At 48.3% G+C, this 17,411-nt stretch overlaps 1 protein-coding gene and 1 long non-coding RNA gene across 2 annotated transcripts in view; one reads left to right on the forward strand and one right to left on the reverse strand.

Moving 5' to 3' along the window:
- The window catches only part of LOC130282484 (uncharacterized), a 65,876-nt gene extending 51,125 nt beyond the window's left edge, over positions 1-14,751 (reverse strand). The window contains exon 1 of the long non-coding RNA XR_008846411.1: positions 14,680-14,751. This is a non-coding gene — a long non-coding RNA (uncharacterized LOC130282484). The remainder of the gene's footprint in view (positions 1-14,679) is intronic.
- The window catches only part of LOC130282480 (microsomal triglyceride transfer protein large subunit-like), a 170,503-nt gene that overhangs the window by 34,602 nt on the left and 118,490 nt on the right, over positions 1-17,411 (forward strand). The window contains exon 3 of the mRNA XM_056530743.1: positions 14,709-14,828. Coding sequence (XP_056386718.1) covers positions 14,709-14,828 — 120 coding nt within the window. The remainder of the gene's footprint in view (positions 1-14,708; positions 14,829-17,411) is intronic.

Below are 17,411 nucleotides of genomic sequence, written 5' to 3' on the forward strand. Positions count from 1 at the left end.
AGTGCATAGTAAAGCAATTGTAAAGGATAATACCCACAGGAGACCAATGTGGTCACAGAAACAATGCAGGGACCGGGATACCGCCAATCCAACGCGCGTTTCGGCACGCTGATCTTCGTCCGGGAGTGGCAACATCCCCGACCATCAGACCTTATATATCAGTGGTGACCCAATGGGAGCACAAGAAAAATAAGAATTGCTGCATTTTGCACACATGTAGGACCTACTGTGTGGGCATGTATAGCGCACGCCAAGCTGCAGACGCCATCCCCGGCGTCCGGAAAGGTCGCGTCACATGACCCGGACATGCGAGAACATCACATGACCGGAATCACTAAGACGCGACCTCCCGAACACCCACGAAAGGCAGCAGCCGAGCATGCGCACTAGCGACACAGCACTACATGTGTGTTTTGATTTTAATGTATATCAATAAAATTCACGTATTTATATCTTCTTAATGACTCCCATGGCTTTTGCTTGTTGGTTTATATGAAGATGATGACAGCAGATAAAGATGGCTTGTGTTACGCCGAGCGCTCCGGGTCCCCGCTCCTCCCCGGAGCGCTCGCTACACCCTCGCTACTGCAGCGCCCCGGTCAGATCCACTGACCGGGTGCGCTGCGATACCGCCTCCAGCCGGGATGCGATTCGCGATGCGGGTGGCGCCCGCTCGCGATGCGCACCCCGGCTCCCGTACCTGACTCGCTCTCCGTCGGTCCTGTCCCGGCGCGCGCGGCCCCGCTCCCTAGGGCGCGCGCGCGCCGGGTCTCTGCGGTTTAAAGGGCCACTGCGCCGCTGATTGGCGCAGTGGTTCTAATTAGTGTGTTCACCTGTGCACTCCCTATGTATACCTCACTTCCCCTGCACTCCCTCGCCGGATCTTGTTGCCCTTGTGCCTAGTGAAAGCGTTCCCTTGTGTGTTCCTAGCCTGTGTTCCAGACCTCCTGCCGTTGCCCCTGACTACGATCCTTGCGGCCTGCCCCGACCTTCTGCTACGTCCGACCTTGCCTTTGTCTACTCCCTTGTACCGCGCCTATCTTCAGCAGTCAGAGAGGTGGAGCCGTTGCTAGTGGATACGACCTGGTTACCACCGCCGCAGCAAGACCATCCCGCTTTGCGGCGGGCTCTGGTGAACACCAGTAGTAACTTAGAACCGGTCCACTAGCACGGTCCACGCCAATCCCTCTCTGGCACAGAGGATCCACCTCCTGCCAGCCGGCATCGTGACAGTAGATCCGGCCATGGATCCCGCTGAAGTTCCTTTGCCAGTTGTTGCCGACCTCACCACGGTGGTCGCCCAGCAGTCACAACAGATAGCGCAACAAGGCCATCAGCTGTCTCAACTGACCGTGATGCTACAGCAGCTACTACCACAGCTTCAGCAATCATCTCCTCCGCCAGCTCCTGCATCTCCTCCGCAGCGAGTGGCCGCTTCCGGCCTACGACTATCCTTGCCGGATAAATTTGATGGGGACTCTAAGTTTTGCCGTGGCTTTCTTTCACAATGTTCCCTACACTTGGAGATGATGTCGGACCAGTTTCCTACTGAAAGGTCTAAGGTGGCTTTCGTAGTCAGCCTGCTCTCTGGGAAAGCTCTGTCATGGGCCACACCGCTCTGGGACCGCAATGACCCCGTCACTGCCTCTGTACACTCCTTCTTCTCGGAAATTCGTAGTGTCTTTGAGGAACCTGCCCGAGCCTCTTCTGCTGAGACTGCCCTGCTGAACCTGGTCCAGGGTAATTCTTCCGTTGGCGAGTACGCCATACAATTACGTACTCTTGCTTCTGAACTATCCTGGAATAATGAGGCCCTCTGCGCGACCTTTAAAAAAGGCCTATCCAGCAACATTAAAGATGTTCTGGCCGCACGAGAAATTCCTGCTAACCTACATGAACTCATTCATCTGGCCACTCGCATTGACATGCGTTTTTCCGAAAGGCGTCAGGAGCTCCGCCAGGATATGGACTTTGTTCGCACGAGGCGTTTTTTCTCCCCGGCTCCTCTCTCCTCTGGTCCTCTGCAATCCGTTCCTGTGCCTCCTGCCGTGGAGGCTATGCAAGTTGACCGGTCTCGCCTGACACCTCAAGAGAGGACACGACGCCGCATGGAGAATCTCTGCCTGTACTGTGCCGGTACCGAACACTTCCTGAAGGATTGTCCTATCCGTCCTCCCCGGAAAGACGCACGCTGACTCCGCACAAAGGTGAGACAGTCCTTGATGTCAGCTCTGCTTCTCCACGTCTTACTGTGCCTGTGCGGATATCTGCATCTACCTTCTCCTTCTCTACTATGGCCTTCTTGGATTCCGGATCTGCAGGAAACTTTGTTTTGGCCTCTCTCATCAACAGGTTCAACATCCCGGTGACCAGTCTCGCCAGACCCCTCTACATCAATTGTGTTAACAATGAAAGATTGGACTGTACCATACGTTACCGCACGGAGCCCCTCCTAATGTGCATCGGACCTCATCATGAAAAAATTGAGTTTTTGGTCCTCCCCAATTGCACTTCCGAAATTCTCCTTGGACTACCGTGGCTTCAACGCCATTCCCCAACCCTGGATTGGTCCACAGGGGAGATCAAGAGCTGGGGTATCTCTTGTTCCAAGGACTGCCTTAAACCGGTTCCCATTACTCCCTGCCGTGACCCTGTGGTTCCCCCTGTAACCGGTCTCCCTAAGGCCTATATGGACTATGCTGACGTATTTTGCAAGAAACAAGCTGAGACTCTACCTCCCCACAGGCCTTATGACTGTCCTATTGACCTCCTCCCGGGCACTACACCACCCCGGGGCAGAATTTATCCTCTGTCCGCCCCAGAGACTCTTGCTATGTCTGAGTACATCCAGGAAAATTTAAAAAAGGAGTTTATCCGCAAATCCTCCTCTCCTGCCGGAGCTGGATTTTTCTTTGTGTCCAAAAAAGATGGCTCCCTACGTCCTTGCATTGACTACCGCGGACTTAATAAAATCACGGTAAAGAACCGCTACCCTCTACCTCTTATCTCTGAACTCTTTGATCGCCTCCAAGGTGCCCACATCTTTACCAAACTGGACTTAAGAGGTGCTTATAATCTCATCCGCATCAGGGAGGGGGACGAATGGAAAACGGCATTTAACACTAGAGATGGACACTTTGAGTATCTGGTCATGCCCTTTGGCCTGTGCAACGCCCCTGCCGTCTTCCAAGACTTTGTTAATGAAATTTTTCGTGATCTCTTATATTCCTGTGTTGTTGTGTATCTGGACGATATTCTGATTTTTTTCTGCCAACCTAGAAGAACACCGCCAGCATGTCCGCATGGTTCTTCAGAGACTTCGAGACAATCAACTTTATGCCAAAATGGAGAAATGTCTGTTTGAATGTCAATCTCTTCCCTTCCTAGGATACTTGGTCTCTGGCCAGGGACTACAAATGGACCCAGACAAACTCTCTGCCGTCTTAGATTGGCCACGCCCCTCCGGACTCCGTGCTATCCAACGTTTTTTGGGGTTCGCCAATTATTACAGACAATTTATTCCACATTTTTCCACCATTGTGGCTCCTATCGTGGCTTTAACCAAGAAGAATGCCAATCCTAAGTCATGGCCTCCTCAAGCGGAAGACGCCTTTAAACGGCTCAAGTCTGCCTTTTCTTCTGCTCCCGTGCTCTCCAGACCTGACCCATCTAAACCCTTCCTATTGGAGGTTGATGCCTCCTCAGTAGGAGCTGGAGCGGTTCTTCTACAAAAAATTTCTTCTGGGCATGCTGTTACTTGTGGTTTTTTTTCTAGGACCTTCTCTCCGGCGGAGAGGAACTACTCCATCGGGGATCGAGAGCTACTGGCCATCAAATTAGCACTTGAGGAATGGAGGCATCTGCTGGAGGGATCAAAATTTCCAGTTATTATTTACACCGATCACAAGAATCTCTCCTATCTCCAGTCTGCCCAACGGCTGAATCCTCGCCAGGCCAGGTGGTCTCTGTTCTTTGCCCGGTTTAATTTTGAAATTCACTTTCGCCCTGCCGATAAGAACATTAGGGCCGATGCTCTCTCTCGTTCCTCGGATGCCTCGGAAGTAGAGCTCTCTCCGCAACACATCATTCCTCCTGACTGCCTGATCTCCACTTCTCCAGCCTCCATCAGGCAAACTCCTCCAGGGAAGACCTTCGTCTCTCCACGCCAACGCCTCGGAATCCTCAAATGGGGTCACTCCTCCCATCTCGCAGGCCATGCGGGCATCAAGAAATCCTTGCAACTCATCTCTCGTTTCTATTGGTGGCCGACTCTGGAGACGGATGTTGGTGATTTTGTGCGGGCCTGCACTGTTTGTGCCCGGGATAAGACTCATCGTCAGAAGCCTGCTGGTCTTCTTCATCCTCTGCCTGTCCCCGAACAGCCTTGGTCTCTGATTGGTATGGACTTTATTACAGACTTACCCCCATCCCGTGGCAACACTGTTGTTTGGGTGGTCGTTGATCGATTTTCCAAGATGGCACATTTTATTCCTCTTCCTGGTCTTCCTTCAGCGCCTCAGTTGGCAAAACAATTTTTTGTACACATTTTTCGTCTTCACGGGTTGCCCACGCAGATCGTCTCGGATAGAGGCGTCCAATTCGTGTCAAAATTCTGGAGGGCTCTCTGTAAACAACTCAAGATTAAATTAAACTTTTCTTCTGCTTATCATCCTCAATCCAATGGGCAAGTAGAAAGAATTAACCAGGTCCTGGGTGATTATTTAAGGCATTTTGTTTCCTCCCGCCAGGATGACTGGGCAGATCTTCTTCCATGGGCCGAATTCTCGTACAACTTCAGAGTCTCTGAATCTTCTTCCAAATCCCCATTTTTTGTGGTGTACGGCCGTCACCCTCTTCCCCCCCTCCCTACTCCTTTGCCCTCTGGTTTGCCCGCTGTGGATGAAATAACTCGTGATCTTTCCACCATATGGAAAGAGACCCAAAATTCTCTCTTACAGGCTTCATCACGCATGAAGAAGTTTGCTGATAAGAAAAGAAGAGCTCCCCCCTGTCACGATGCCGGCTGGCAGGAGGTGGATCCTCTGTGCCAGAGAGGGATTGGCGTGGACCGTGCTAGTGGACCGGTTCTAAATCACTACTGGTTTTCACCAGAGCCCGCCGCAAAGCGGGATGGTCTTGCTGCGGCGGTAGTGACCAGGTCGTATCCACTAACAACGGCTCAACCTCTCTGGCTGCTGAAGATAGGCGCGGTACAAGGGAGTAGACAGAAGCAAGGTCGGACGTAGCAGAAGGTCGGGGCAGGCAGCAAGGATCGTAGTCAGGGGCAACGGCAGAAGGTCTGGAACACAGGCTAGGAACACACAAGGAAACGCTTTCACTGGCACAATGGCAACAAGATCCGGCGAGGGAGTGAAGGGGAAGTGAGGTATAAATAGGGAGTGCACAGGTGAACACACTAATTGGAACCACTGCGCCAATCAGCGGCGCAGTGGCCCTTTAAATCGCAGAGACCCGGCGCGCGCGCGCCCTAGGGAGCGGGGGCGCGCGCGCCGGGACAGGACAGACGGAGAGCGAGTCAGGTACGGGAGCCGGGATGCGCATCGCGAGCGAGCGCCACCCGCATCGCGAATCGCATCCCGGCTGGAGACGGTATCGCAGCGCACCGGGTCAGTGGAGCTGCCCGGAGCGCTGCGGTAGCGAGAGTGAAGCGAGCGCTCCGGGGAGGAGCGGGGACCCGGAGCGCTCGGCGTAACAGTACCCCCCCCCTTGGGTCTCCCCCTCTTCTTAGAGCCTGGGAACCTGAGGAGCAGACTTTTGTCTAGGATGTTGTCCTCAGGTTCCCAGGATCTCTCTTCAGGTCCACAGCCCTCCCAATCCACCAAAAAGAACCTTTTTCCTCTGACCGTCTTGGAGGCCAGTATCTCTTTCACTGAGAAGACGTCAGAAGAACCGGAGACAGGAGTGGGAGAAACTAACTTGGGAGAGAAACGGTTGATGATGAGTGGTTTAAGAAGAGAGACATGAAAGGCATTAGGAATACGAAGAGAAGGAGGAAGAAGAAGTTTGTAAGAGACAGGATTAATTTGGCACAAGACTTTGAAAGGACCAAGATAGCGTGGTCCCAGTTTGTAACTGGGGACACGAAAGCGGACATATTTAGCGGAGAGCCATACCTTGTCTCCGGGAGCAAAAATGGGGGGAGCTCTTCTTTTCATATCGGCAAACTTTTTCATGCGAGATGAAGCCTGTAAAAGAGAATTTTGGGTCTCTTTCCATATGGTGGAAAGATCACGAGTCACTTCATCTACAGCGGGCAAACCAGAGGGCAAGGGAGTAGGGAGGGGGGGAAGAGGGTGACGGCCGTACACCACGAAAAATGGGGATTTGGAGGAAGATTCAGAGACTCTGAAGTTATACGAGAATTCGGCCCATGGTAGAAGATCTGCCCAGTCATCCTGGCGGGAGGAAACAAAATGGCGTAAATAATCACCCAGGACCTGGTTAATTCTTTCCACTTGCCCATTGGATTGAGGGTGATATGCAGAGGAAAAGTTTAATTTAATCTTGAGTTGTTTACAGAGAGCCCTCCAGAATTTTGACACGAATTGGACGCCTCTATCCGAGACGATCTGCGTGGGCAAGCCGTGAAGACGAAAAATGTGTACAAAAAATTGTTTTGCCAACTGAGGCGCTGAAGGAAGACCAGGAAGAGGGATGAAATGTGCCATCTTGGAGAATCGATCAACGACCACCCAAACAACAGTGTTGCCACGGGATGGAGGTAAGTCTGTAATAAAGTCCATACCAATCAGAGACCAAGGCTGTTCGGGGACAGGCAGAGGATGAAGAAGGCCAGCGGGCTTCTGGCGAGGAGTCTTATCCCGGGCACAGACAGTGCAGGCTCGCACAAAATCCACAACATCCGTCTCCAGAGTCGGCCACCAATAGAAACGAGAGATGAGTTGCACGGATTTCTTGATACCCGCATGACCTGCGAGATGGAAGGAGTGACCCCATTTGAGGATTCCGAGGCGTTGGCGTGGAGAAACGAAGGTCTTCCCTGGAGGAGTTTGCCTGATGGAGGCTGGAGAAGTGGAGATCAGGCAGTCAGGGGGAATGATGTGTTGCGGAGAGAGCTCTACTTCCGAGGCATCCGAGGAACGAGAGAGAGCATCGGCCCTAATGTTCTTATCGGCAGGCCGAAAGTGAATTTCAAAATTAAATCGGGCAAAGAACAGAGACCACCTGGCCTGGCGAGGATTCAGCCGTTGGGCAGACTGGAGATAGGAGAGGTTCTTGTGATCGGTGTAAATAATAACGGGAAATCTTGATCCCTCCAACAGATGCCTCCATTCCTCAAGTGCTAATTTAATGGCTAGAAGCTCTCGGTCCCCGATGGAGTAGTTCCTCTCAGCCGGAGAGAAGGTCCTAGAAAAAAACCCACAAGTAACAGCATGCCCGGAAGAATTTTTTTGTAGAAGGACCGCTCCAGCTCCTACAGAGGAGGCATCAACCTCCAATAGGAAGGGTTTAGATGGGTCAGGTCTGGAGAGCACGGGAGCCGAAGAAAAGGCAGACTTGAGCTGTTTAAAGGCGTCTTCCGCTTGAGGAGGCCATGACTTAGGATTGGCATTCTTTTTGGTTAAAGCCACAATAGGAGCCACAATGGTGGAAAAACGTGGAATAAATTGTCTGTAATAATTGGCGAACCCCAAAAAACGTTGGATAGCACGGAGTCCGGAGGGGCGTGGCCAATCTAAGACGGCAGAGAGTTTATCTGGATCCATTTGTAGTCCCTGGCCAGAGACCAAGTATCCTAGGAAAGGAAGAGATTGACATTCAAACAGACATTTCTCCATTTTGGCATAAAGTTGATTGTCACGAAGTCTCTGAAGAACCATGCGGACATGCTGGCGGTGTTCTTCTAAGTTGGCAGAAAAAATCAGGATATCGTCCAGATATACAACAACACAGGAATATAAGAGATCACGAAAAATTTCATTAACAAAGTCTTGGAAGACGGCAGGGGCGTTGCACAGGCCAAAGGGCATGACCAGATACTCAAAGTGTCCATCTCTAGTGTTAAATGCCGTTTTCCATTCATCCCCCTCTCTGATGCGGATGAGATTATAGGCACCTCTTAAGTCCAGTTTGGTAAAGATGTGGGCACCTTGGAGGCGATCAAAGAGTTCAGAGATGAGAGGTAGGGGGTAGCGGTTTTTTACAGTGATTTTATTAAGACCGCGGTAGTCAATGCAAGGACGTAGGGAGCCATCTTTTTTGGACACAAAGAAAAATCCGGCTCCGGCAGGAGAGGAGGATTTGCGGATAAAGCCCTTCTTTAAATTTTCCTGGATATACTCAGACATAGCAAGAGTCTCTGGGACAGAGAGAGGATAAATTCTACCCCGGGGTGGAGTAGTGCCCGGGAGGAGGTCAATAGGACAGTCATAAGGCCTGTGAGGAGGTAAAGTCTCAGCTTGTTTTTTGCAAAAAACATCCGCAAAGTCCATATAGGCCTTAGGGAGACCGGTTACAGGGGAAACCACAGGGTCACGGCAAGGAGTACTGGGAACCGGTTTAAGACAGTCCTTGGAACAAGAGGGGCCCCAACTCTTGATCTCCCCAGTGGACCAATCCAGGGTTGGGGAATGGTGTTGAAGCCAGGGTAGTCCAAGGAGAATTTCGGAAGTGCAATTTGAGAGGACCAAAAACTCAATTTTTTCGTGGTGAGGTCCGATGCACATTAGGAGGGGTTCCGTGCGGTAACGCACGGCACAGTCCAATCTTTCATTGTTAACGCAATTGATGTAGAGAGGTCTGGCGAGACTGGTCACTGGGATGTTGAACCTGTTGATGAGAGAGGCCAAAATAAAGTTTCCTGCAGATCCGGAGTCCAAGAAGGCCTTAGTGGAGAAGGAGAAGGTAGAGGCAGATATCCGCACAGGCACAGTAAGACGTGGAGAAGCGGAGTTGACTTCAAGGACTGTTTCACCTTTGTGCGGAGTCAGCGTACGTCTTTCCAGGCGTGGAGGACGGATAGGACAATCCTTCAGGAAGTGTTCGGTACTGGCACAGTACAGGCAGAGATTCTCCATGCGGCGTCGTGTCCTCTCTTGAGGTGTCAGGCGAGACCGGTCAACTTGCATAGCCTCCACGGCGGGAGGCACAGGAACGGATTGCAGAGGACCAGAGGAGAGAGGAGCCGGGGAGAAAAAACGCCTCGTGCGAACAAAGTCCATATCCTGGCGGAGCTCCTGACGCCTTTCGGAAAAACGCATGTCAATGCGAGTGGCAAGATGAATGAGTTCATGTAGATTAGCAGGGATTTCTCGTGCGGCCAGAACATCTTTAATGTTGCTGGATAGGCCTTTTTTAAAGGTCGCGCAGAGGGCCTCATTATTCCAGGATAGTTCTGAAGCAAGAGTACGGAATTGTACGGCGTACTCGCCAACGGAAGAATTACCCTGGACCAGGTTCAACAGGGCAGTCTCAGCAGAAGAGGCTCGGTCAGGTTCCTCAAAGACACTACGAAATTCCGAGAAGAAGGAGTGTACAGAGGCAGTGACAGGGTCATTGCGGTCCCAGAGCGGTGTGGCCCATGACAGAGCTTTTCCAGACAGAAGGCTGACTACGAAAGCCACCTTAGACCTTTCAGTAGGAAACTGGTCCGACATCATCTCCAAGTGCAGGGAACATTGTGAAAGAAAGCCACGGCAAAACTTAGAGTCCACTTAGGTGGATCCTCTGTGCCAGAGAGGGATTGGCGTGGACCGTGCTAGTGGACCGGTTCTAAATCACTACTGGTTTTCACCAGAGCCCGCCGCAAAGCGGGATGGTCTTGCTGCGGCGGTAGTGACCAGGTCGTATCCACTAGCAACGGCTCAACCTCTCTGGCTGCTGAAGATAGGCGCGGTACAAGGGAGTAGACAGAAGCAAGGTCGGACGTAGCAGAAGGTCGGGGCAGGCAGCAAGGATCGTAGTCAGGGGCAACGGCAGAAGGTCTGGAACACAGGCTAGGAACACACAAGGAAACGCTTTCACTGGCACAATGGCAACAAGATCCGGCGAGGGAGTGAAGGGGAAGTGAGGTATAAATAGGGAGTGCACAGGTGAACACACTAATTGGAACCACTGCGCCAATCAGCGGCGCAGTGGCCCTTTAAATCGCAGAGACCCGGCGCGCGCGCGCCCTAGGGAGCGGGGCCGCGCGCGCCGGGACAGGACAGATGGAGAGCGAGTCAGGTACGGGAGCCGGGATGCGCATCGCGAGCGGGCGCCACCCGCATCGCGAATCGCATCCCGGCTGGAGACGGTATCGCAGCGCACCGGGTCAGTGGAGCTGCCCGGAGCGCTGCGGTAGCGAGAGTGAAGCGAGCGCTCCGGGGAGGAGCGGGGACCCGGAGCGCTCGGCGTAACACCCCCATTTTTTCTCCCGGAGACAAGGTATGGCTCTCCGCTAAATATGTCCGCTTCCGTGTTCCCAGCTACAAATTGGGACCACGCTATCTTGGTCCTTTCAAAATCTTGTGCCAAATTAATCCTGTCTCTTACAAACTTCTTCCTCCTTCTCTTCGTATTCCTAATGCCTTTCATGTCTCTCTTCTTAAACCACTCATCATCAACCGTTTCTCTCCTAAACTTATTTCTCCCACTCCTGTCTCCGGTTCTTCGGACATCTTTCCCGTAAAGGAGATACTGGCCTCCAAAAAGGTCAGAGGAAAAACCATTTTTTTGGTTGACTGGGAGGGCTGTGGTCCTGAAGAGAGATCCTGGGAACCTGAGGACAATATCCTAGATAAAAGTCTGGTCCTCAGGTTCTCAGGCTCCAAGAAGAGGGGGAGACCCAAGGGGGGGGGTACTGTTACGCCGAGCGCTCCGGGTCCCCGCTCCTCCCCGGAGCGCTCGCTACACCCTCGCTACTGCAGCGCCCCGGTCAGATCCACTGACCGGGTGCGCTGCGATACCGCCTCCAGCCGGGATGCGATTCGCGATGCGGGTGGCGCCCGCTCGCGATGCGCACCCTGGCTCCCGTACCTGACTCGCTCTCCGTCGGTCCTGTCCCGGCGCGCGCGGCCCCGCTCCCTAGGGCGCGCGCGCGCCGGGTCTCTGCGGTTTAAAGGGCCACTGCGCCGCTGATTGGCGCAGTGGTTCTAATTAGTGTGTTCACCTGTGCACTCCCTATGTATACCTCACTTCCCCTGCACTCCCTCGCCGGATCTTGTTGCCCTTGTGCCTAGTGAAAGCGTTCCCTTGTGTGTTCCTAGCCTGTGTTCCAGACCTCCTGCCGTTGTCCCTGACTACGATCCTTGCTGCCTGCCCCGACCTTCTGCTATGTCCGACCTTGCCTTTGTCTACTCCCTTGTACCGCGCCTATCTTCAGCAGTCAGAGAGGTGGAGCCGTTGCTAGTGGATACGACCTGGTTACCACCGCCGCAGCAAGACCATCCCGCTTTGCGGAGGGCTCTGGTGAACACCAGTAGTAACTTAGAACCGGTCCACTAGCACGGTCCACGCCAATCCCTCTCTGGCACAAATGATCCACCTCCTGCCAGCCGGCATCGTGACAGTTTGACTTACTGACTTGTGGCTGCAATTTAGGTTTAGGCCTTCAGATGTGCTGGACACTGGCTCTGAGACATCTGGACTGGACTTGACCTCAGCAGAAAGTGAAACACAAGAGAGAGATTGTAGTACCTTCCCCTCTTATAAAGGGGGGCTGAGCAAGGAGCCCATAGGCCAACTGCGGGTCACCTGGTCACCTGGTGATCTCTGGGTAACAAACATATAACTTAAACATGTGACAAACATTATCATGGGACTAACAATCATATGACCCACTTCAAAGGTCCTTTGCATTCAATATACAACGTACTCACATCATGGGGGAACACTGCAGGTGAGCCCGAATGACATACAGGGACTCAACCTGACAGGACTGTAGAAACATATCCCGTACTGGGACATCACAAATGCACTAAATAATGTTAATGTAAGAGCACATAACAACATAATTTACCCTTCTTAGGCTGCTTTCACATTATAGAATTCTTCGTTATTCAGATGTTATTTTGTGACTGGAGAAAGTAAAAGAAATAGCACATTCACTATTTCTTTCGTTCTTTCGCCCGTCATTAAATAGCATCTGTTATTAAGAACGGGCCATGACAGGTTAAAACAGAAAATGTAAAAATCCCATAGACTATAATGCGATTTTGTAACCGACGTTTAACGGCAGATTTTCAGGGTTTTCATAACTGAACACATAACGGATCTTTAAAAACAGATGAATGTATACTGTGAAAGGAGCCTTACCTCACCACAAAAACAAAGTAATACATCAATCCCCAAAAAAACAACCTCAACTCTCATTCCTTATGCTGCAATAGATTACTGTGAAAATGGATGTGTGGTCTTTTTTTTTTATTATTAAATTTTTTTATGCAATTTAGAGATAAATTACAAATCTGTTTAACTTTCTGGAGCCAGTTGATATAAATATAAATTATTTTTTTTTTTTTACTGCATAACCCCTTTAAGGACGGAGGGCATACCTGTACGCCCTTGTCCCGTTCCTGGGATTTGAAGCACGCTTACGAGCAGAGTGCGTGTCAATCCCAGAATGCGTGTCAATCCGCGTGCTATCAGCAGCCAGGACCCAGGGTTAATTCCAGGAACAGCCGATCAGGCCGATGCCCGGCATTAACCCTTTAGATGCCGCGATCAAAGTTCATTGTGGCATCTAAAAACAAAAGTAAAATGTCCCAGCAGCCCACCAGAGCTGATCTGGACTATTGCTACAAAATTGTGATGTCCTGAAAAACTAACTGGACAGTAGGAGGGTCCTCCCCTGCCTCCTCACTTTCGATCTGTGATCTGCTGCTCCATGCCTGCTCAGCAGGCTGGAGCAGCAGAGCACTGATAACACTGATCAATGCTATGCTATGGCATAGCATTGATCAGCATGTGCAATCAAAAGATTGCATGGTATATCCCCCTATGGGGGTTAAAAAAAATAAAATAAAGTGTTAAAAACTAAAAAAAAATTATTAACCCCTTCCAAATAAAAGTTTAAATCCCCTTTCCCCATGTTTTAAATAAAATAATAAAACAAAAAATAAAAATGATCATATGAGTGTGTAAATGTCAGAACTATTAGAATATAAGGATAGTTAAACCGCTTGGTTGATGGCGTACCCGCAAAAAAATACCAAAGCCCAAAATTGTGCTTTTTTGGTCACTTCATATACACCATTAAAAAATTATAAAAAGCGATCCAAAAGTATTATCAAAACAAAAAATAGTACCGATAAATACTACAGACCACGGCACAAAAAAAATTAGCCCACTTACAGCCCTGTATGCGGAAAAATAAAAAAGTTATAGGGGTCAGAAAATGACAATTTTAAACATACTGATTTTGGTGCATGTAGTTAATTTTTTTTTTTAAGTAGTAAAATAAAATAAAACCTACATAAATTTGGTATACTTGATACCGTATGGAAATACAGAATAAAGAAAAGGCGTCACTTTTATGAAAAGTGCACTGCGTAGAAACGGAAGTCCCCAAAAGTTACAAAATGGCGTGTTTTTTTATTTATTTCATCCCGCAAATATGTTTTTTTTTGTTTTGCCACAGATTATGTTATAAAATAAGTGATGTCATTGCAAAGTACAATTGGTGGTGCAAAAACAAGCCCTTATATGGGTCCGTAGGTGCAAATATGATTTTTAGAAGGGAAGGAGGAAAAAGATGAAAGTACAAAAAAAAAAATTGGCCTCGTCCTTAAAGGGGTACTCCACCCCTAGACATCTTATCCCTTATCCAAAGGATACGGGATAAGATGTCAGATCGCCACGGCCCCATTGCTGGTGACCCCCGGGATCGCCGCTGCGGCACTGCGCTATCATTGCTGCACATAACGAGTTCGCTCTGTGTGTAATGACAGGCAATACAGGGGCCGGAGCAGCGTTATGTCATGGCTCCGCCCCTCCTGACATCCCGGCCATCTCCTTAATGCAAGTCTATGGCAGGGGGCGTGACGACCGCCACACCCTCTCCCATAGACTTGTATTGAGGGGACGGGCCGTGACATCACGAGGGGCGGAGCCGTGACGTAACGATGCTCCGGGACCTGTATTGCCCGTCATTACGTGCAGAGCGAACTCGCTCTGTGCAGTAATGATAGCGCAGTGAAGCAGCGGCGATCCCGGGGCTCTCCAGCAGCGGGACCGTGGCGATCTGACATCTTATCCCCTATCCTTTGGATAGGGGATAAGATGTCTAAGGGCGGAGTACCCCTTTAAGGTCAAAATAGGCTCCGTCCCCAAGGGGTTAAACAAAGTACATTAGAAAGATTTTTTATTTACCATAAGGAGTGCATTAGCAAAATAAAATTTAATGACAGTACCCATTTAAATAAATGTGTTCTGAAATTTTTTTAAACTAAGGGGAGATTTATCAAAATCTGTGCAGAGGAAAAGTTGACCAGTTGCCCATAGCGACCAATCAGATCGCTTCTTTAATTATTAAAAAGACCTTAAAAATTAAGCAATCTGATCAACTTTTCCTCTGCACCGGTTTTAATAAATCTCCCCCTAATTCTTTATTCAAAACACTGGACATTATTAAAAAATTGCACAGATTTTCATTGTATACATTTCTATACTGCATAGCTCAAACAAAATGTCTCAGTTTTACCAACTTTGCACTTATACCTCCAAACTGCATATATGTTTCCTTTTAGATGAAAGATTTTACTGTTCATAATAAGTCGTCTCCTGGAGAACAAGAAAATGTAGCCATCGATGCTGAGAAAAGGAGCTACTTGGATGCCCCTATTATTTTCCACTGGAGATCAGGGAAGGTACGTTATATGGACATATCCTGTCAGTATCACATGGGGTTAAGGCCGAGATATATGAACCATTGCTTCCAGCTATTTTCCGCTGTCAATGAAGAGAAAAACTAAACAGTGAACATAGCCGGTCAGCTAGGATTTAGTCTTGTCGTGAAATGCCTAGCCATTCAGCTGCCTAGAGCAGTGGTCTCCAAACTGCGGCCCTCCAGATGTTGTAAAACTACAACTCCCAGCATGCTGGGAGTTGTAGTTTTGCAACATCTGGAGAGCCGCAGTTTGGAGACCACTGGCCTAGAGTATCACGGTGCTATGCTGTTAACACATCACCCATTAACCTCTATAAGGGTTAAAGGGGTATTCCAGGAAAAAACTTTTTTATATATATATATCAACTGGCTCCAGAAAGTTAAAGAGATTTGTAAATTACTTCTATTAAAAAAATCTTAATCCTTTCAATAATTATCAGCTGCTGAAGTTGAGTTGTTGTTTTCTGTCTGGCAACAGTGCTCTCTGCTGACATCTCTGCTTGTCCTGGGAACTGCACAGAGTAGAAGAGGTTTTTTATGGGGATTTGCTTCTAAACTGGGCGGTTCCAGAGACAGGTGTCATCAGAGAGTACTTAGACAGAAAATAACAACTCAACTTCAGCAGCTCATAAGTACTGAAAGGATTAAGATTTTTTTAATAGAAGTAATTTACAAATCTGTTTAACTTTCTGGAGCCAGTTGATATATATAAAAAAAGTTTTTTTTTCCTGGAAAACCCCTTTAACCCCTTAACCCCTTAAGGACCAGGCCATTTTATACCTTAAGGACCGGAGCGTTTTTTGCAATTCTGACCACTGTCACTTTAAACATTAATAACTCTGGAATACTTTTAGTTATCATTCTGATTCCGAGATTGTTTTTTCGTGACATATTCTACTTTAACTTAGTGGTAAAATTTTATGGTAACTTGCATCCTTTCTTGGTGAAAAATCCCAAAATTTGATAAAAAAAATGAAAATTTTGCATTTTTCTAACTTTGAAGCTCTCTGCTTGTAAGGAAAATGGATATTCAAAATATATTTTTTTGGGGTTCACATATACAATATGTCTACTTTATGTTTGCATCATAAAATTTATGAGTTTTTACTTTTGGAAGACACCATAGGGCTTCAAAGTTCAGTAGCAATTTTGAAATTTTTCACAAAATTTTCAAACTCACTATTTTTCAGGGACCAGTTCAGTTTTGAAGTGGATTTGAAGGGTCTTCATATTAGAAATACCCCATAAAAGACCCCATTATAAAAACTACACCCCCTAAAGTATTCAAAAAAACATTCAGTAAGTGTATTAACCCTTTAGGTGTTTCACAGGAATAGCAGCAAAGTGAAGGAGAAAATTCAAAATCTTCATTTTTTACACTCGCATGTTCTTGTAGACCCAATTTTTGAATTTTTGCAAGGGATAAAAAGGAAAACATTTTTACTTGTATTTGAAACCCAATTTCTCTCGAGTAAGCATATACCTCATATGTCTATGTTAATTGTTCGGCGGGCGCAGTAGAGGGCTCAGAAGGGAAGGAGCGACAAATGGTTTTTGGGGGGCATGCCGCATTTAGGAAGCCCCTATGGTGCCAGGACAGCAAAAAAAAAAACACATGGCATACCATTTTGGAAACTAGACCCCTCAGGGAACGTAACAAGGGGTAAAGTGAACCTTAATACCCTACAGGTGATTCACGACTTTTGCATATGTAAAAAAAATATATATTTTTTTTACCTAAAATGCTTGGTTTCCCAAAAATTTTACATTTTTAAAAAGGGTAATAGCAGAAAATACCCCCCAAAATTTGAAGCCCAATTTCTCCCGATACAGAAAACACCTCGCATGGGGGTGAAAAGTGCTCTGCTGGTGCACTACAGGTCTCAGAAGAGAAGGAGTCACATTTGGCTTTTTGAAAGCAAATTTTGTTCTGGGGGCATGCCGCATTTAGGAAGCCCCTATGGTGCCAGGACAGCAAAAAAAAAACACATGGCATACTATTTTGGAAACTAGACCCCTCGGGGAACGTAACAAGGGGTAATTTGAACCTTAATACCCTACAGGTGTTTCACGACTTTTGCATATGTAAAAAAAATATATATTTTTTTTACATAAAATGCTTGTTTTCCCAAAAATTTTACATTTTTTAAAAGGGTAATAGCAGAAAATACCCCCCAAAATTTGAAGCCCAATTTCTCCCGAGTACGGCGATACCCCATATGTGGCCCTAAACTGTTGCCTTGAAATACGACAGGGCTCCAAAGTGAGAGCGCCATGCGCATTTGAGGCCTAAATTAGGGACTTGCATAGGGGCGGACATAGGGGTATTCTACGCCAGTGATTCCCAAACAGGGTGCCTCCAGCTGTTGTAAAACTCCCAGCATGCCTGGACAGTCAACGGCTATCTGGCAATACTGGGAGTAGTTGTTTTGCAACAGCTGGAGGCTCCGTTTTGGAAACAGTGGCGTACCAGACGTTTTTCATTTTTATTGGGGAGGGGGGTTGTATAGGGGTATGTGTATATGTAGTGTTTTTTACTTTTTATTTTATTTTGTGTTAGTGT

This window comes from Hyla sarda, chromosome 7 (assembly GCF_029499605.1).
Source record: "Hyla sarda isolate aHylSar1 chromosome 7, aHylSar1.hap1, whole genome shotgun sequence".
NCBI lineage: Eukaryota > Metazoa > Chordata > Amphibia > Anura > Hylidae > Hyla > Hyla sarda.